The 20685-nt window shown below is 36.0% G+C and overlaps 2 protein-coding genes across 2 annotated transcripts; both read right to left on the reverse strand.

Moving 5' to 3' along the window:
- Window positions 1–1354: 1354 nt before the first annotated feature.
- Window positions 1355–4703, reverse strand: LOC103853038 (calcium-binding protein CML39-like). The gene has a single exon (XM_033285576.1). The coding sequence runs from the start codon at window positions 2416–2418 to the stop codon at window positions 1909–1911; it is 510 nt and encodes a 169-aa protein (XP_033141467.1). The 5' UTR covers window positions 2419–4703; the 3' UTR covers window positions 1355–1908.
- A 9828-nt stretch (window positions 4704–14531) lies between these two features.
- On the reverse strand, window positions 14532–20446 carry LOC103853039 (uncharacterized protein At1g76660). The gene is made up of 2 exons (XM_009129941.3): window positions 16161–20446; window positions 14532–15783 (listed from the first exon to the last, which is right to left on the reverse strand). Exons 1-2 carry the CDS (start codon window positions 16206–16208, stop codon window positions 14689–14691), a joined length of 1143 nt encoding a protein of 380 aa, XP_009128189.1. The 5' UTR covers window positions 16209–20446; the 3' UTR covers window positions 14532–14688.
- Window positions 20447–20685: the final 239 nt, after the last annotated feature.

Consider the following 20685-nt stretch of genomic DNA (forward strand, 5'->3'; position numbering starts at 1 on the left):
GCTGGTGCTGACGGTTTTGAGGTGGATGCCGATGTTGGTTATTATCGCCGAAGGGATTGGCCAGATCGTCATCATCGTCGTCATCACGTACTTCGAAAACAGGGTTGTTGTTATGGCGTTGCCGAGGAGCTGCGGGGGCATTGTCCGCTGTGTTTGCTGCAAGGGCTGCTTGTACGCCAGCTTGAACTCCGGTCTGAATTGCTTCAGCCAAGGTTCGTCTCATATTATCTTGAAAGTTCTCCTGAAAGTCTTCCAGGAATTGCTGCATCTGTGTCCACTCGTTTGGACGAGGAGCCATTGAAATCGAAGATCGATAATCACGTATAGAAACGTAATTAAAAGGTCTCTGATACCAACTAATAGAGCGGAAGTAACCAAAAGTAACCGATAATGCGAAGGTAACGTTGAATTCTGCGAATGCCCGTTATCTAAGCCTTCTTAAGTCTGTTGAATTCTCAAAGAATGCCCAGAAGTAAGGTTTAAGAGTTGTTTAACACAAAGCTCTAAGTTTTATAAATCAATAATCAAAAGTCGTGTCTCTTACAATTCAAGAGATCACTATATATATAACCTATGAAAAGTCCTAAGTCCTTAGGGATTAGAATCTAATCTTGTATCCTTAAGTCTTAATCCTAATCTTTAAGTTTAAGCTAATGTTTATCTAAAACAAAAGAAAAGGAAACTATGAAACCAAACCTAATCGAAATAGGATGCTATGCTGCATCACTTTCTCACCAAGGCAAGTAAAAAAACTGGTACCCGAAATCGGAACCAAATTATAACCGAAACCAAATCCGTATCCGTATCCGATCCGAAGTTCAAACTAGTGAACGGATTCTGTAGTATGATATAAAACATATATGAATCCAAAGTGTTTTTAACAAAACCATGATTGGTAAAACATAAAACACCAGAAAATAAAAAAAATATTAAAGAAAAAACCCGAAAACCCGATCCAAAAGATCTGTATTAGTATTCGAAATAAGTATTTAAAACTTAGATAAATAATTTACATACTCAATTTCATTTTTATTTTGATACAAGGTAATTTTTCCATGATCATACACGGAAAATATTTGTAAGATATATAATTTATAATAGTTAATTTATATTTTATTTTACTTTAAATAAGTGTTAGATATTTTTGTAATTATATGTATGAAAAATATAAGGGTTTTTAAACAAACATCTGATTCTGGTTATAAATATATGGATCGATTCAATTATTTTGGGTATTTTAGATTGCAATTATTTATCTCAACTGAACCATAATTATTAAATAATTTTAATACATGATTTTACAAAAATATATTATATATCCAAGATTATAAACCAAATTAAATGTAACTAATATAATTAATAAATAATTTTAAATAGGCTAAAATCATATTAATTATATTAGTTACATTTAATTTGGTTTATAATCTTGGATATATAATATATTTTTGTAAAATCATGTAGAAAAGTAAAATTTTAAATAATATATAGAGATAATATCTAAATATAAATTTATAAATCCTAAATAATTACATAAAATACTCAATTTTATACTTATTTGATATAATATCTAAAAGTATTTAAATACAAACAAACATAACCAGAATCAGAAATAAGTATAATTACAAAATGAGTTTTGACATGAGTTACAAATTATATATGAATCCAAAGTATTATTCGCCGAACGAGACATATTACTAGAATAATACCCGAATGGAGCATAGGACGCTGAACTAAAAAAGCCTGACCTGAACTTCCATGCCTAAAGACACACTTAAAAATTATAATTAGAATGTGTGTTTATTGCTTGCAAAGTCCATATTTACAGCAAATTACAGACAGCAAACAAACAAGAAAAGCAGATAAAGACTTAACAAGTAAAGCCACAACAACAATGGATGGGCTGATTCTTTAACGCATCATCATAAGAGCAAACTCATCAAAGCTTAACACTCCATCATCATTAAGATCAAAAGCTTTGATCATCACTACACAATCATCACTCGTTCTTGACTCACCAAGCTTCATCAGCATAGTCTTCAAGCTCCTCGGAGTAATACAGTCTTCACCTTCATCAATATACATTCTAAACGCTTCCATCATCTTCCTCTTCTGCTCTTCCTCTGTAAACTCATCATTCCCTTTGATTAACTGAGAAAACTCCTCAAAATCTAACATCCCATCTCCATCTATATCAGATAGTTTAACAGCAGCTTCAGCTTCTTCATCAGAAAGTTGATCTCCCAATGTGTTGAAACTCTTCTTAAGCTCTTCTGCAGAGATTCTACCGTCTCTGTTTGCATCCATGTAAGCAAAGACAGCTTCTAAGTCTCTTATATTGTCCTCACCATTCCTGAATGAGGACAGTCTCTCGCAGAGTTTAGTGAAAGATGAAGATAACTGACGTTGAGAAGTCTTCATGAGGAAAAGAAAAAAAAGTTACGCTACAAGTTTTCTTCTTCTTTTTATGATGTAAGAATATCTCATTGGTCTAAATGGTTTCTCTTTATATATAGTTTGTTTCTAGTTCCAATAATAGAATGAGAGTTGATAAAAAAAAGAAAAAGAAACGTATCAAACGTGTGAGATTCAGAAAACAAATATAATTAGACTTCAGATTTAGAAGAAAACTTATTATTAGTCTTTAGATCTTGTAGTAAAGCAAAAGATATATTACTTACAGGTTTCGTCCTCTATGTTTAAAACACGTTTTTTTATTTAGGAATCAGGATTAAGAAATGGTATACAGATTTGTTGACTGCCACTTGTCTTTTATCAGTGAATACCCATGTGGTCTTTCTCACTAATCTACATTGAGACCTCTGAAGAAGCTACCTGATGTTTTAATGTGGATGGCTTTCTCATTCTCAACGTACTTTTGGTGTTTAATTGATCTCAATGCTCACGGGTATGCATCTCCAAAAGACATTTTGTAACTTTAAATATGAAATTTTTTATTCTTTAAAAAGAAATTTAAAATTTGAATTTTAGGAATTAAAACCTTATATTTGAAGTTTCACTGCTCAAAACTTCAAATTTGAAGTTTCATATTTTTATTTGCATTTTGGTCCTTACATACACACATTTATGACTTATAAATATTTTCTTGTTTATTGTTTTAATCAAAATCTCATAAATATTTTAAATTTTGTTTACAGAATTTAACTTTTACACATAAAATTAAATAAAATTTTAAAATAAGATTTAAAATATTTTAAACTAGATTTAGACAACAATAATATACAAAAGAAACTTAACAAAAAAGCTTTAAAAAATTACATGAAGACATAACTATTATACAAATTTAAATATTACAATAACACTAATAGTCAGGTAACTTTGATCCGGATCCTTCAAAATTTACAAATATTGTCCAATTTCTTGTTTGTTTAACTAAAGATGGTTGTTGTTGTTATTGTTGTTGTTGTTTTGATGTCATTTTCGTACACTTCTTTCTTGTTCATATTGAATATATTCACGAGTATTAATATAATCGATAAAAAGTAGTTTTTTAGCAATATTTTATGCTTCTCTTTTACTTTTTTGTTCGGATTTAATGCATTTACAAGTTTTAATATCACCCGATTTCAACAACTTTTAGCTTGTAATCTACAAAGTAAAAATGAGGAGAACCTTTTTTACTCCGGAATGCACTAGTATAACATATATGCATTACGAAAATCATTTTATGAAATAATATGTATCTTGTTTGAAGTTTAATATTAATTAAGATATTCTTGTTTGTTTAACTAAAGATAGTTTCTGTTGTTGTTGTTATTGTTGTTGTTATTGTTGATGTCTTTTTGGTACACTTCTTTCTTGTTCATATCGAATATATTCACGAGTATTAATATCATCGATAAAAATTAGTCTTTTAGCAATATTTTATGCTTCTCTTTTACTTTTTTGTTTTGATTTAATGCATTTATAAGTATTAATATCACCCGATTTCAGCAACTTTTAGCTTGTAATCTACAAAGTAAAAATGAGGAGAGCCTTTTTTACTTCGGAATGCACTAGTAGATCATATATGCATTATGAAATCATTTTATGGAATAATATGTATTTTGTTTGAAGTTAATATTAATTAAGATATTTTTATTTAAAATTTTATATTTTAATGTAATATTTTATTAATTAATATTGTTGTAATATATTTATATATGTGCTAGTTATTTACAAAAGTTTTATGAATTCAAATTAGTTGTGACAAATATAATGACCATATTATAAAATGCAAATAGTTTTAAAGTTGAGTTTGAAGTTTTGCTTAGATTTACTTTTTAGAGATGCTCTAAGGTTGGGCAAAAAAACCGGAATCGGAGATTGGAACTGAATTCGAAACAAAAACTCATATTTTGTATCCGATTTGAAATGTAAAAATTCTCGAACAGATCTTGTAGGTGGTATAAAATGTGAATTAACCGAACCATGATAGGTAACATAAAATAACCAGAAAATATCAAAAAAGCTCTTAAAACCTGACCAAAAATTTAAAGGGGGTTTTTGCCAAAACTAACCCACAACTTGATTTTAATCCCAAACCTATACCCAAACTTGAATCAAATGCAAAACTAACCTAAAAGCCTAGTGAAATTACAGCTCAGCCTCTTGTGACCAAACAAAAAAACAGAAGCCATTTTTACGAATATAGCCCCAGTAAATCGTCTGAGTCGTCTGAGATGTTGGAAGTCGTCTGGACGACTGAAGTGTAAGTCGTCTGGTACCAGTTTATTTTAAAAATAATTTATAAATCTTGTAAAAAAATATTTTGATGCGTAAAAAATAAAAATCAAGTAATTATAAACAGTTTTAACTAATATAAATTAAGATATGATAAAATTGATTTGTTTTGAAGATAGATGAGTGAAAGTAATGAATCATAAAATACTTTGGTTTAGGAGTTTGGCAAACATATGTTGTAGTATTGTATGTATTGTTAGGGTTAGATTTTGAAAAACTAAAATATTTTTTTCAAAAATTAGTTTTCACCTATATGTGTTTATTTTTGTGTATAGTAAACACTTTTCAAGTTTGATTTGGTTTTATGAAGTGTTTAATTAGATAATAAAGTTTAGGGGTTATGTTTAGGGTGTGGACGACTTATATTTCAGTCGTCTGTTGAATAATTTACCCGGACGACGTATATTTCAGTCGTCCAGACGACTTACTTGTAAGTCGTCTGGGAAGTCTTCTATTTTAGTTTCCCGCTAAAAATATATAATTTCCCGCTAAAAATATTAAACTCTTCTGGACGACTTACATGTAAGTCGTCTGTTTTAATTTCTTCACCAGACGACTGAAATGTAAGTCGTCCAGGAAGTCGTCTGAGTCAAAAATATTTAATCTAATTGGATTTTTTGTCTCCCTATAAAAAGAAAAATTTACACATTATCTCTCCTCCTCTCAAATGGCTGCAACAAAAATGTAATGTTCATCATTCTAAAACTCTCCAACCTCTCTCTAATCTCTTTGACTTGAAAACACCAAACTTTATATGAATTTTTCAGTTTTGTCTCATGTATTTCTTACTAATCTATCTCTTTTGCAGGTTTTTAATCAAACGGTACTCATCTTCCACTAATTTAGAGGTAGATCTATTAATTTTAGATATGTATTTTTGTGTGTTCTATAAATGTAGATTTATCTAATCTTCCACTCATTTTCTCTATTTTTAAGTCATTTGAACGTTTTTGGATATGCAGGTTTTTCAGATCTGGATTTGATGTGCAGGTTTTTCAGATCTGGAAGACTTCTGGGACGACTTACCTGTTAGTCGTCTGGAAGTCGTCTGGAAGTCGTCTGGACTTCTTGGAAGTCTTCTGACAAAGTCGTCTGGACTTCCAGGAAGTCGTCTGGACTTCCAGGAAGTCGTCTGGACTTCCAGGAAGTCGTCTGGACTTCCAGGAAGTCGTCTGGACTTCCAGGAAGTCGTCTGGACTTCCAGGAAGTCGTCTGGACTTCTAGGAAGTCGTCTGGATTTTTCTGAGCGTTTTGGTAAGTTCTTATGTCTGATTTTTCTTCATTTGGTAACTTCTTGTTGTATAAAGTTCTTACTTTTTTCCCAAACTAATACTCTCCAAACCCACTCTAATCTCTTTGACTTGAAAACACCAAACTTGACGCAGTCGGAAATCACTAAGGTTAGCAAACACTAACCCTTAGATCAAAATCAAGCTCTCAAGCAAGAACTCGAATATTAAGCTCTGGAATCCACCAGAAAAGATAAAAGCTTAAAAACTTCTATTGATAAGAAAGATATGAATATGCAAAACAGAATACCTAAAACTCTCTTATATAGAGAGAGCCTAAAACATAAAAAGGTAAATCCCTATAATAAAAAGAAAACATGAAATAAAAGGAAAACTTCTAGATTAGGTTATGTAAATCTAAGAGTCTCCTACATCAGTCTCCTCCACCTCGAAAGAACTCGACCCCGAGTTCTCTTCTGGATAAAGAACACCATCAGCATGGTACTCATAGATGTCAGCCACATTGAACGTATTAGAAATGTTCATGTCTTCTGGAAGTGCCACCACATAAGCATTATCATTTAACTTCCGCAAAATCTTGAATGGACCATATTTGCGAGGCTGTAGCTTGCGATATGTGCCCACGGGGAATCTTTCTTTTCGTAGAAACACCATCACTTCATCTCCTTCTTTGAAAACCTTGAGTCTTCTACGCTTGTCTGCTGCTTCTTTATTCTTTTGGCCAGTTGCTTCTAACTTCGCTCGGACAGCGTCTCTAGTTGCTAGAATATCCTCTGCCATAGCCTCAGCTGAGATACTAACTCCAGGAGCTTTAGGCAACTTAACCAAATCGACCACATGCTTCGGAATAGAACAATAGACCAAAGAAAAAGGTGATTTCCCTGTAGCTGAGTGCACGGCACTGTTGTAAGCAAACTCCACTTGAGGTAAAGCCAGATCCCATTGTTTCGGTTTATCTCCACAAACACTTCGAATCATATTTCCCAAAGTTCTATTCGTCACCTCGGTTTGCCCATCAGTCTGTGGATGAGCTGTAGAACTCCGTTTCAAGCTGGTTCCAAACATTCTCCAAAGTGTAATCCAGAAGTGACTCAGAAACTTGGTATCTCTGTCGGAAATTATTGTCTTAGGAACCCCATGAAGACGTACCACTTCCCGAAAAAATAACTTGGCGATGTTAGAGGCATCTGCAGTCTTCTTGCAAGCGATGAAATGCGACATCTTGGAGAATCTGTCAACGACCACAAACACAGAATCGACGCCTCGCTGTGTACGAGGTAAGCCTAGCACAAAATCCATAGACAAGTCTTGCCAAATATCTTCTGGGATTGGTAATGGCATATAAAGTCCAGTGTTCTGAGATTGTCCTTTAGAAACCTGACAGATATAACACCTTTTAACTATAGCACCCGCATCTCTCCTTAAATGTGGCCAATAAAACCTTGTCTCCAAGCTAGCAATGGTCTTGTCTCTTCCCAAATGACCACTAAGGCCGCCACCATGCAAATCGCGAATCAACTTTTCTCGTAATGACGAGCAAGGAATGCACAGCCTGTCTCCTTTAAAAAGATAACCATCTCGTATGTGGAAATCTGCCGAAGGATGCTTCCCATTACATTTGCCCCATAACTCCTTGAATTCAACATCACATTCGTACAACTCCTTCAAAGACTCGAAACCCACAACCTCTTGTGCTAAGATAGTGAGTAAGGAAGCTCTTCTACTCAAGGCGTCTGCCACCTTGTTAAGAGTTCCAGACTTATGCTGAATAATGAAAGGAAACTTTTGCAGAAAACTTACCCAACGAGCATGCATCTTATTTATCACTTTCTGGCTGTGAAGATACTTTAGAGCTTGGTGGTCTGTAAATAGAACAAACTCTCTCTGAACCAAGTAATGCTCCCATTGTCGAAGAGCTCGAAAAACCGCATAGAACTCTTGATCATACGTGCTCCACTTTTGGCGAGCTTCACTTAACTTTTCACTAAAGAAAGCTATCGGTCGTTTTTCTTGTGATAAGACGGCACCTATTCCCACACCACTAGCGTCACATTCCACTTGAAACACTTTGTCAAAATCGGGTAAGGCTAATACTGGTGCAGTACAAAGCCTCTCTTTAATTAAAGCAAAACTCTCTTCCTGTTCAGATCCCCAATGAAACTTCCCTTTCTTCAAACACTCAGTGATAGGCGCAGTAATGGTACTAAAATCTCTAACAAATCTTCTGTAGAAAGTAGCTAGACCATGAAAGCTGCGTATCTCAGTGACTGACTTAGGAACCGGCCAATCCCTTATGGCACTCACTTTCTCCTGGTCAACCTGAATCCCTTCTTCACCAATAACAAATCCAAGAAATAACAGCTTGTTGGTGCTGAACGTACATTTTTTTAGATTGATGTACAATTGGTTTTCTTGTAAAACCTGCAAAACTTGCTTCAAATGTTCCATATGCTCGTCTTTTGTTTTACTGTATATCAAAATGTCATCAAAATAAACCACCACAAAAGAACCAATGAACGGGCGGAGAACCTGGTTCATTAATCTCATGAAAGTGCTAGGAGCATTTGACAACCCAAAAGGCATCACCATCCATTCGAATAATCCGTCTTTACTCTTAAAAGCAGTTTTCCACTCATCTCCAGGCCTGATTCGAATTTGATGATAGCCACTTCGAAGATCTATTTTTGAAAACACCTTAGAACCTGACAACTCATCAAGCATATCTTCCAACCGGGGTATAGGGAATCGATATTTAATGGTTATCTTATTAATGGCTCTACTATCAACACACATCCGCCACTGGTTACCTTTCTTAGGAACTAGCAGAACCGGTACGGCACATGGACTCATGCTCTCACGAATAAATCCTTTTCTCAGCAAATCTTCAATCTGTTCCCTTAAAATCTCATTCTCCTTAGGGCTCATACGGTAATGGGGAAGATTTGGCAGACTGGATCCTGGAATCAAGTCAATATGATGCTGAATATCTCTCATGGGAGGTAGATCATTAGGAAGTTCTTCCGCAATCAACTCTTTGAAGTCATCCAGAATTTCTAACACTTCTCTTGGGGTTGACGTTTCCTCCGTTACTGCACTCAACAACCCTTTAACAACCAAGGGATAGAAACACCTTGCTTCTTGAACATCCCCATCAAGCTCTTTGTCGTCATGTGTCATAACCAAGAAACTTGACTTCTTTTCCTTCGCAGTGTTACAAAAATCCTTAACAGGTGCCATGGCAATTTTATGGTTGCCCCACGTAAACATTATCACATTGTCTCGACCTCGATATGTGATATCGTTATCATACTGCCAAGGTCGTCCAAGAAGAATGTGACAAACATCCATGTCAAGAACGTCACAAGTGATCTCCTCCTTATAATGTTTACCTATAGATATGAGAACTTTGCAAGTCATGCTAACTCGAACTTGTGATCCTCTCTTCACCCAACCAAGACCGTATGGTTTCTCATGACGGGTTGTGGGTAGCTTCAGATAGTCCACCAGCTTTTGAGAAACTAAATTCTCTGAGCTTCCATTATCCACAATCACATTACACACCTTGTTTTGAATAGAACAATGTGTTCTAAACAAATTCTTACGTTGGCCTTCTTCTTTAGATGATAACAGGACTCGTTGCAGCACAAGGTTTATCATCTCTCCAGATTCTTCTTCAGCGAATTCAGCTCCCTCATATTCTTCGTTCTCAGCAAAATCCCTTTCATCCTCTTCATCTTCTTCCTCTATTATAGCAACTGTTCTCCGACTTGGACAGACATTTGATTTATGACCATGTCCTTGGCATCGGAAACACTTGTCAATGGAAGGCTTAGTATAAGGATTGTTTTGTCTCTGAGCTGGTGCCTTGTTCTGTTGGGTTGAGTTAGAGCTACTAGCTCCTTTGTTTCCCGGATTGGAGTCTTTATTGGCTACACTCTTTTCTTTCTCACTTGTTGGTTCAAAATTGGTCTGAGCCGTGTTTCTTCTAAATGTTGAGAACCCGCGTGATGACTTCTCCATTAACTCAGCTTTTAATGCTAGACTGGAAGCTTCCTGCACAGTCCATACGGTTTGCAAACCCATCTTTCCCTGAAGAGAACCCTTTAACCCACTGATGTACCTAGCCACCTTCTGATTCTCTGTTTCGCCTAACTCATTGCGTTCAGAGAAACGCAAGAATTCAGCTGTGTACTCGGTCACAGTTCTGTTTCCTTGAACACAATCGAGATACATCTTGTAAAGAATTTGTTCGTAATCTTCCGGTAAGAATCGCTCCAGCATTAATTGCTTCATTCGACGCCAAGTCCTAACTGGTCCTCTCCTTTGTCTTTGCCTTTGGACAACGAGTTTATCCCACCACACTGCAGCAGTCTTCTTCAGTTTGACAGCTACCATCTTAACTTGTTTATTCTCAGGAACGCCCATGACATCAAAAAATCGATCAACATCAATTTGCCAATCAAGAAACTCCTCCACTCCCATAGTTCCATAGAACAATGGAATATCGGCTTTTACCCGATAATCATAATTGTTTTGTTGGTTTCCTTCAGCTATTTCTTCTTCTGATTCTTCTTCTGAACTAGAATTATCAACAATAACATCACGATTGTTTCGACCTTGTTGACCCCGAATTGGTCTTCTTTCTCCACCTCTTTGACCGGCGTTATTAACCTGATTGGGATAAGCCACAACCTGATTATTTAACGCAGTTACCAGATTTGCCAATTGAGCAGTTACAGTAGTGAGGTTTGTGGTTGCCTCCCTTAAACCTTCTGCGAAACCCTCGAAGTCGGCTTTGGTTACTGGTTGATCACCCATGGCTGATCAAGCTTCGAAAAGAGAAGGAGAAGACCTTGCTCTGATACCACTTGACGCAGTCGGAAATCACTAAGGTTAGCAAACACTAACCCTTAGATCAAAATCAAGCTCTCAAGCAAGAACTCGAATATTAAGCTCTGGAATCCACCAGAAAAGATAAAAGCTTAAAAACTTCTATTGATAAGAAAGATATGAATATGCAAAACAGAATACCTAAAACTCTCTTATATAGAGAGAGCCTAAAACATAAAAAGGTAAATCCCTATAATAAAAAGAAAACATGAAATAAAAGGAAAACTTCTAGATTAGGTTATGTAAATCTAAGAGTCTCCTACATCAAAACTTTATATGAATTTTTCAATTTTGTCTCATGTCTTTGTTACTAATCTATTTTTTTTTTGCAGGTTTTTAATTAGATGGTACTCATCTTCCACTAATTTAAAGGTAGATCTTTTATTTTTAGATATGTATTTTTGTGTGTTCTGTAAAGGTAGATTTATCTAATCTTCCATTCATTTTTTCTGTTTTTAAGCCATTTGAACGTTTTTGAATATGCAGGTTTTCCAGATCTGGATTTAATATGCAGGTTTTTCAGATCTGGAAAATTTCTGGGACGACTTACTTGTTAGTCGTCTGGAAGTCGTCTGGAAGTCGTCTGGACTTCCTAAAAGTCGTCTGGACTTCCTGTAAAGTCGTCTGGAAGTCGTCTGAACTTCCTAAAAGTCTTCTGGCAAAGTCGTCTGAACTTCCTGGAAGTCGTCTGGACTTCTTAGAAGTCGTCTAGACTTCTTAAAAGTTGTCTGGTCTTGTCTACTCAAGTGGAATCCAAGCTTGTCTTTGTAGATGAATGATCTATAATAGTTTTGTTTGTGGTCTGTTTTGTAAATTGCATGTATACTCTTTTAGTTGTGAATTTTTTGTAAAATCAGTAATAATGTTTTCCAAGATGTATTAAATGTGCTAACAATGTGTTTACACATTTACAAATCAATGAAATAATAGACTTCAGTAGCCTTTTTCTTATCTTTGGATCTCTCATATGCAATAATAAACTCCAATGGCCTTTTTCTCATCTTAATAAACAAGAATGTTGGTAAGAGATGGAAACAAATAATAGTAACTAGTCAAAGCATTTCATATTTTTTATAAGTTTGCATTGAAAAACTTAGTCAAATTTAGTAAAACTAAGGGAGAGAACATATTTTGTAAATATGAGTTTTACATATCTTGAAGTTACTTATCACTCTTAAAAATACAAGTTATTCAAAAACTAACGTAGAAGACTTAAAAACTAGTGGAGAAGACGCGGACGACTTCAATCTAAGTTGTCTAGACGACTAAACTATATGTCGTCTGGTCAACGCAGAGGTTATTTTTGCAATTGACTTTGAAATCTGTTATTTCGGACGACTGAAAGTTAAGTCGTCTACTATTGTTTGGTTAAAAAAAAACTCCAAAAAAGCTAGACGACTTACATTTCAGTCGTCAGAGGTTAGTTTTGCATTTGACTGGATTATTTCAGAAGTTTGACTTTTTGGACGACTTACATTTCAGTCGTCTAGTGATAATTAAAATAATAATATTTTTTTAAAAGTAGACGACTTACAGTTAAGTCGTCATAGGTTAGTTTTGCAATTGAAAAAAAAAACTTCAAGATTTAATTATATACAGACGACTTATAATTCAGTCGTCCACGAGACGACTGAAATGTAAGTCGTCCAGGATTTACGAGGTTTGACCAGAATCTCGGAAAAAAGTCCTGGACGACTTACAATTAAGTCGTCTGGTGGACGACTGAATTATAAGTCGTCTGTGTATAATTAAATCTTGAAGTTTTTTTTTTCAATTGCAAAACTAACCTATGACTACTTAATTGTAAGTCGTTTACTTTTAAAAAAATATTATTATTTTAATTTTCGCCAGACGACTGAAATGTAAGTCGTCTGGGGAAGTCAAACTTTTGAAATTATCCAGTCAAATGCAAAACTAACCTATGACGACTGAAATGTAAGTCGTCTAGGTTCTTTGGAATTTTTTTTGAAACCAAACAATAGTAGACGACTTAACTTTCAGTCGTCTCAGGTTACAGATTTCAAAGTCAATTGCAAAAATAACCTCTGCGTTGACCAGACGACTTCCAGGTAAGTCGTCTACAGCCATACGACTGAAAGGTAAGTCGTCTACAGCGAGACGACTTCCCAAGTAAGTCGTCTGACGAACAGATCTGGAAAAAAACTCGATGTCATACCTTAAATTGGTGAGATAAGTTCCTTAGCATACATAAGGCTTCTCCAAGCACACAGAATCACAAACGAAAGTCACCCACCCATAATCGTTAGCTTCTATGACTTTATGAACCATAAAAATTTTAGAATCAAAATCTTGGGTTTTTTTAGCTCATTGTGGAGAGAAAGTGAGAGATATGTTGTGTTTAGTTCACAAGAATGGAAAAAGAAGAAGGGTAAATCGATTTTGGGAGCATTAAGAGCTTCAAATTGGTTGTTCATGGTGGTTGTGGTATTGATGACAATGACAATCTTGTAATTACTTGATGATGATGAGGGTGAGAGAGTAAAAATGTCATTTTCGAAAAAAAAAAAAAAAATTGATGGCATTTTCGTAAATTATATGAACTTGTGGGGTGAATAGGGCAAAACCAATTTTCAAAAAAAAGGGAGGTTAGTTTTGTGTTTGACTTTAAGTTGTAGGTCAATTTTGCAAAAATCCCAAATTTAAATTAGTATTCACAATAAGTATTTTGATATAATATCTATAAGTTTATGAAACTTAAATAGTTACATACAATACTTGGTCTTATGATTATTTTAAAATGATATTTAAAAAATATATGAACACAAACATAAATAACCCTAACCAGAAAAATGTGTAATTACAAAATGAGTTTTGACATGAATTACAAATTATTTATGAATCTGAAATATTATTAGATAAACCAGATGGATACAATAATACCCAAATGGAGCATAGGAGGTTGAACCCAAAGACCTGACCCAGCCATCCATGCCTACTCAGAATAGTTTAGAGGCAAACACTTGAAAATTGTAATCAGATACTGTTTGCGTTGACTGAATGTGAAATTAACCTCTTTGAATCTAGAACAACATCATATCTTTACAAAACTAGCATATACTAGTTAAGGGAAAGAGATTCATCGCTGAGGCAGGAGGATATTAACACTTATCAGATTCTTCATATGTTGCTGTTATGTAACGATCTGACTAATAAGCTCTCAACTTGTGACTTGAAATGTGTGTCTCATGGTCCAATAAATGTATCACACATGCTCATGGCCCAATAAATGTATCACACATGTGCAACACAAACTTAGTAGATGAATGCACAAGAGAATCTCCAACCCAACCTCAAATCTTCAAATTTTGAGGTTTGAGGTTTTGTGTCATTCCAACTCAACCTCAACCTCAAATCCTTAAATTTTGAGGTTGTTAAAAATGAAACCGTAATTTAAAGTTTCACTATTCACAATTTCAAAACTATTTTTTTTTTGTCTTTATAATTATTTCTTTCATAAATATTAGTAACTTTTGTTAATGTCAAAGATTATAATGTAAGTAAATAAATTTTCAATTTTTATTTTTGAGGATTCATCCTCATTTTGAGATTTTGCTTCCTTAAAATAAGGTTTTGGATTGGAGATACTCTGACTCTAGATATTTGCCCCTTGCTTGCTTGTATATCACATCATTCTACTAAAAACCATCTGTGATAATATTGATATATACTTAAAAACTAAATACTTATCTCAAGAGTTTAGCATCACAAAGATCATATTAAATACTTCTGCAACTTAAAAGACCTTAAGAACAAAGCCAACTAGCTTTGTTCTTGTTCCTTGATCAGGCTATCTCCTGTGTCTGTTCTCTCTGCCTTCTCTTAAGCTTCTTCCTCTTCTGTATTCTATCTCTGCATCAGAGCTTGAAACAGCAGCGGGATAGCTTCTGCTCCCTTTCTTTACAGACCCCACTCTTGACAATAGAGCCTCTTCATCAGCGTTGATGCGGTTTCTTGACAGTAAAGCTTCTTCTGAATTTGATCTTGTTTGACTCGGCAGATTAGCTTCTCCTCTAAGCAGCTTTTGTCCATTACTTGGTGAGTAAGCCTTTGCCTTGACCAAAGAGTCATCCATCACATCGGTGAACTCTACATACTGACTAGTTGTGATGACGTCATCAGCACTAAACCCAAAGGAAGCTCTATAAGCTTCTTCCAACTCCTCCATGTCTTGCCTCGCCTGCCTGTTCTGGTTCCCATTAGTAGAGTACACATCTGAATCCTTGGACACGCTTAACCTCCCACCGTTTAGAGGAGCAGAAGGGTCGTGATCGAGGTAAAACTTGGCAAAGGTTTCAGGACAGAAGAAGTTTGACTCCTCCTGCAGAGGTGTGGAGACTCCAGTTTGAAGTGATCTGGCTGGACTACCATGATAAAGAGAGTACGTAGAGCGAAGATCATTGTAATGGCCGTTGCCAGAGTTCAAGAAACGAGCGTAAGGCACATCAGGTGAAGAAGGAGTGGTGAGATGAGCAAGCTCTGGAGGAGGAGTGAAAGGAGCAGTGGAGGGCTCGGTGGTGAGGGTGGAGAAAACAGGAGGAGGTGAGACCAGTTGGGTTTCGTGAGCGTAAGGTCCGGTGGCGTACATGGTCGAAGAAGGACCTCGAGGGGAGTTTGCAGAGAGAGATAAGTAGTTGTTTGGGGACTGAGCTGTTGAAGGAAGAGCGGAGTCTGTGAAGGAAGCGGGAGAGGAGGGTGGAGCCATGAAAGCTGGATTCATTGCTCTTGTAGTAGCTTGGTTGGTCAAGACACCTCCGCTTGGTTGTGAAGCTGAGGCATTGCCGCCACATTCAGGAATGCGAGAGGAGGCGGGGACTATTTGTTTTAGGGCCTTTTGGGACTTGAAACATGACAAGACTCCTAAACAACCTCTCCACTTTTTCCTCTGCAAAAGAGCACACACAGTGTAAGTTTCAGTGCCAAGTTTGGTAGTGAATCAACGGTAATCTTATAAGCTTATATGCATGAGTTCAAGATCACAAAGTTTGGATTTTTATGTAATTGAAAAATGTAAAAATGTAAACTTTAGCATTTCTAAGTTACCAGTGGCTGTAAAAATGAATTTCAGTAAAAATGAATTCAAAGATGGAGACTTTAACATAAACCCTGATGGACATTGCTTCATTCAAGTGTTAGATTAGTGTGAACAGGGTTGAATGAATAGTCAGATCTAATAAGCAAGAAACTAAGACTGAAGAGAACTTAAAACCCACACCACACACGAACTCGAATGTAACGAAAGTAGAAGAATTTAAGAGAAACCTGTTCTTGTTCATGCTGAGGAAACATGTGCTGCTGCTCTGAGCCCATTAGGTGTGTGTGTTCGTCAGAAAACAGTGATTTTGTTTTGTCTGAATTGAGGGTTTCAGGACAAAGAAGCAATCATCTGGGGTTTTCTCCGTTTTGTACAACAGGTACGATCCAGAAACTACACAGAGAAGCTAAATAAAAGGGAAATGGGGACAAAAGATTAAAGCTTTTTCGGAAAGACAAAGTTGATAACTTTTTCACTGGAGTGAGAGGACGAGGATGAGAAGTTTTACAATAGAAAATGGAAATCGGCATGAAAAGATATCCTTTACCAAAGGAAAAAAAACAATTCTTAAAGAAAGAGCAGAGATGAAACAGAACAAAAAGAGAAAGAAAAAAGAGGAAAAGGAAAAGCAAACACCTCTGTTTTTTTGGGTGTCCACATTCACTAACCTTTTGTTTTAGGATTTGAAGAAACTAGCAAAAAAAAAAAATGGAAAAGCTTTTAAGTTTTGATCTCTACTCGTTTTGGGAAAAAAACTGAGATTTTTTTGAAGGTTTGTTAATGTCCTTTAGTGGGTTATTATCATATTGGCTTAGTTGGACTGTCCAACTTGGACATCTAAATGTTTACTTGAGCACGTGAAGGACGTTTACAAGTTGAACATGTAAAAGTCAAAACCATTTACTTCTTTTTTTTTGGTTTGGTCTAATAAGAACACGTCCAAAATCAATGTAACCGCTTGCTCAAAAAAAAAAAATCAATGTAACCGCTAAGTCAAACGGCTATTGAAGTTAATAAATGTAGCAGTTACCAAGAAAACGAGCTTGTTGTGTTTATCTTGGCTTTGATGGTTGAAAAAACAAAGTTTAGATTTAGAAAGTTTTTGGGGAACTTTATAAACAGTAAAGTATTCAATATTTGGATTAAAAAAAATATATATATATATATATATATATATATATATATATTTAGATTATAAAAAGGAGTAAATATATTAGCAAGATTAGCGAAAAAGAATAATTACATTTTCTTTTTCAATAATGACTTAACGGAGTATATTTTTTAAGCACACCATAATTATTTATATATACTGCAATTTGAAGGGATTACAAAAGGTGATTTTTTCTCTGAATTTTGGTTTTGATCTTTTATGAATTGTCTTTGGGTTTTGAGGGTTCCAATAAAGCAGCGGAAAAGAGGACCCAGTTGTAGCGTTTGCATCTTTTGTGGGTCTAGATTTATATTTAGTGGGACCTAATACATCTAAACTAGGCCGACTAATGTTTGTTAACACAAAAATATTGACAAACTACAGTTCCAGTGAATAAAACTTTACCTTTTCTAATTTTGAGTCATCACTCATTTTGATGATTCATGTGATGTAGTTTTAAAAATTGCCGCTACAGTGATGTGTGTTTTAAAACGACCGTAGCTGCTCAGGGACATGTGAATTGCCTCAAGTGTTCTAAAATTGCCGCACTTGTTTTTAGAACACTTGCGGCAATTTTTAAAATATTTTCATTTACGTCTTCTTTGCCGCCTAGTCCGCATAAACCAATTTTTAGATTATTGATTTGTTGTGTTAATTTTTCTATCATTTGATTTCTTTGCACGTAGATTTTAAAGTTGCCACCTAGACGCCGTTTAAACTGATTTTTAAAACTTTGATTCGTTATATTGATTCTTTGTAGTTTGATTTCTCTTCATATAGATCTTGAGGTTGAGCATGATTCTGGTTATATGCGTAATTTTTTTTTTTAAAATGAAGTACCATTAAAGATGGATTTTCTTCATTTTTTGATGTTTTCCTTCATTTTGATGTACCATTGGAGATACTCCGATGGTTGTGGATGTGGTTGTTGGTGTTGGGATTTGTACTGTCACTGTTGTCAGGGTTAATGGTAAAGGTTTCGTTTGTGTATGCACTGCCGTCTTCTCCACATCTCTCAGCAGACTGTAAGTATTAACGCGTCTCTTTGTCATTCTTTTTTTTTGCTTAAACCTTGTGTCATTCTTGAGATGAGATTAAACTCCTCAAGGAAGGAGTAGAGCATATCGATTTGAAAGGCGTTGAGTTCGGTGAGACTGAAGTATAAACTGTTTGTGCCTTTGTCAACTTGAAATTCTTAAAGACTAAAAACGTATAAATTTTTAAATATCATCACTTTATTCATTTGTGTGCCATACTAGAATTTCTTTCCACTTATATGAAGTTTCAGAGCGCGTTGGATCTTTGTAATAAAGCCTATAATTCCTTATTTGCTTAAGAACAAGACCCAACTTGAATGTCAACTGAAGCAAGCATGTGATGTTAGTTATTTTCTAAAATGATATATCAAGAGTCAAGACAGATCTTTCTTTGTTTTATATACCATAGTTTAATGGCATAAAAACTCTAACCAGATGTTTCATTTTCGGAGAAACGACCGTAGCTGCTCAGGGACATGTGATGTGTGTTTTAAAAACAAGAAACATGTGATGTAGTTTTAAAAATTGCCGCAAGTGTTTTAAAAAATCGGTAGCCTGCCTAATTGATAGTCTTACAAAGGATCTAATTACTGCTTACCGATTTTTGGTACTCATGATCTTCAATATTATTTACAAAAGATATTTTTATGTGGGCTTTCAACATCAATAATTACATTAACTCCTTCAAGGGCCCAAATTTCCTACTACCAAAGAATAAAAGCATAATTTTCATAGAATGTCGATGAACAAAAAAAAACTTTTATAGAATGTCACACATGTGAAAGAGTGTTTTAGAGAGAGAGAGAAAAAGAGAAGTAAAGTAGATCTCGTTGTGGTTCCGGTGAGCGGTCGGCGCGTCTGCGCGCGTGCCGTCGCCGGAACCGCGGTCCTGTCGTATAAAAGCTTTCTTAAGGCCTCTCTTTCGTATCTTCCCACCTTCGCCTTGTCCGACCTCTGGCTCCGGCCTAATCCATGGTGCATGGCGGTCTGTTGTGTGGAGTGAGGACGCGGTAGTGGGAAGGTTTTCGACGATGGAGAGGCGGCTCGTTTAGACTAAGGTTCGATTCCGGGAGGGGGAGGCTTTTACAGCTCCGTCGTCGTCGGTATTTTCCAGGAGGTGGAGGCTCTTTTTGCTCCACCGCCGTCGGTTCTGTCTTCGGGAGGAGGAGGCTTACCTAGCTCCGTCGTCGCCGTCTTGTCTCCGGAGGGTGGAGGCTACAGTAGCTCCACGCTGCCGGTTTGGAACCCGTAGGAAATTTGGGTGTTAGCGGTGAAAGTTTGGTTAGGGTTTTGTTCTTGTCGGCTCGGATGGAAACGAGAAAGTGCGGATGAGATCTTAGAAGAAGATGAAGCTCTCCGTCTATGATACCGCCGACAAGAGAAGTTAGTTGAGGGTGTGGTGTGAGAAGAGTGGGTGGTCCGGATGAGAGCGCGGTTTTTCCGATGACGCTTTCGGTGGAGGACCACCGGGAAGGAAGGTGTTTTGTTGCGGGGTATGAGATCCGGCGAAACGAAGCACGGTTAGGTGGCTCCGACGGCGTCTAGAGGCGGAGACGGTCAGGTTGAGGCGGTGTGCGACGCGTGTCGATCTGATGGCGCAGATGCCTCCACGTGTTCAGCAGCCAGCCTCCTCGACGCGTTTGATCCAGCCGACGTCGTTTGGGCTTGTATGGTTTGGGCCGCGGGCCGTTTATAGCATTTAGACTGTAGCCGGTTTGGCTTATGGGCTTCGTGCCTTTTTGTTTATGCGTTTGGGCTTCAGACTATGTAATTAGGCTTGGCCCGGTATTATTATTAATCTAAATAAAATCTTGACGGAAAAAAAAAAAAAAAGAATGTCACACATGTACAATATGTACAAAGGATCTTTTTTGAATAAGCAAGAAACAGCTAGACAGATACATACCTCCGGTCCCACCTGAACCAATCATAGCCTGGCGGCTAAGTCTTACAGTTGAATTGTTCATGGGTTGTCCATATGGTGATGTGAACCATACACATTACACTAAATACTGATAAAAAAGGATACCAACTCTTCTATTCGACTTATGTTTTTCGGTCTTGAATTTCTAAATCAGTTACTCTAAATCAACAACTTATGTTTTTCAAATCTGAACTTTTATGTTACTCTAAATCTTCTATTCGAGCATTCATTTCAGTCTCAAATCCCGTTATGTATGATGCTATCTTTCTTTCCTTTTTACTCGAACACCTTAACCTTTTGTTCTGTCGGTGGTCAAAGTTGGACAAAGTCAATCCAATTATTTTCTTTTTAATTATTAAAATTATATGAGGCCCATTAAAGTTTTGTTCTGTAATTATTCTCTAAAAGTCGAATCTCAACTGTAGGACGGAGTAAGAAAGAAACGAGCATTATTGTGGTTAAGTTCAAAGTGGTGGTTACTCTCTAATGTCGTCAATGCATACGTCATGTAAATGCAAGTGGATGGGGTCCACGGATGCATGCGTCCTCAATGACGTCCACGTCCAAAGAAAAAACTTACTTTCCTAATATGTATATCTAACCAAATGTGTATATTTGAACAAAAAAAAAAAACCAAATGT

This window comes from Brassica rapa, chromosome A02, assembly GCF_000309985.2.
Source record: "Brassica rapa cultivar Chiifu-401-42 chromosome A02, CAAS_Brap_v3.01, whole genome shotgun sequence".
Taxonomy (NCBI): Eukaryota; Viridiplantae; Streptophyta; class Magnoliopsida; order Brassicales; family Brassicaceae; genus Brassica; species Brassica rapa.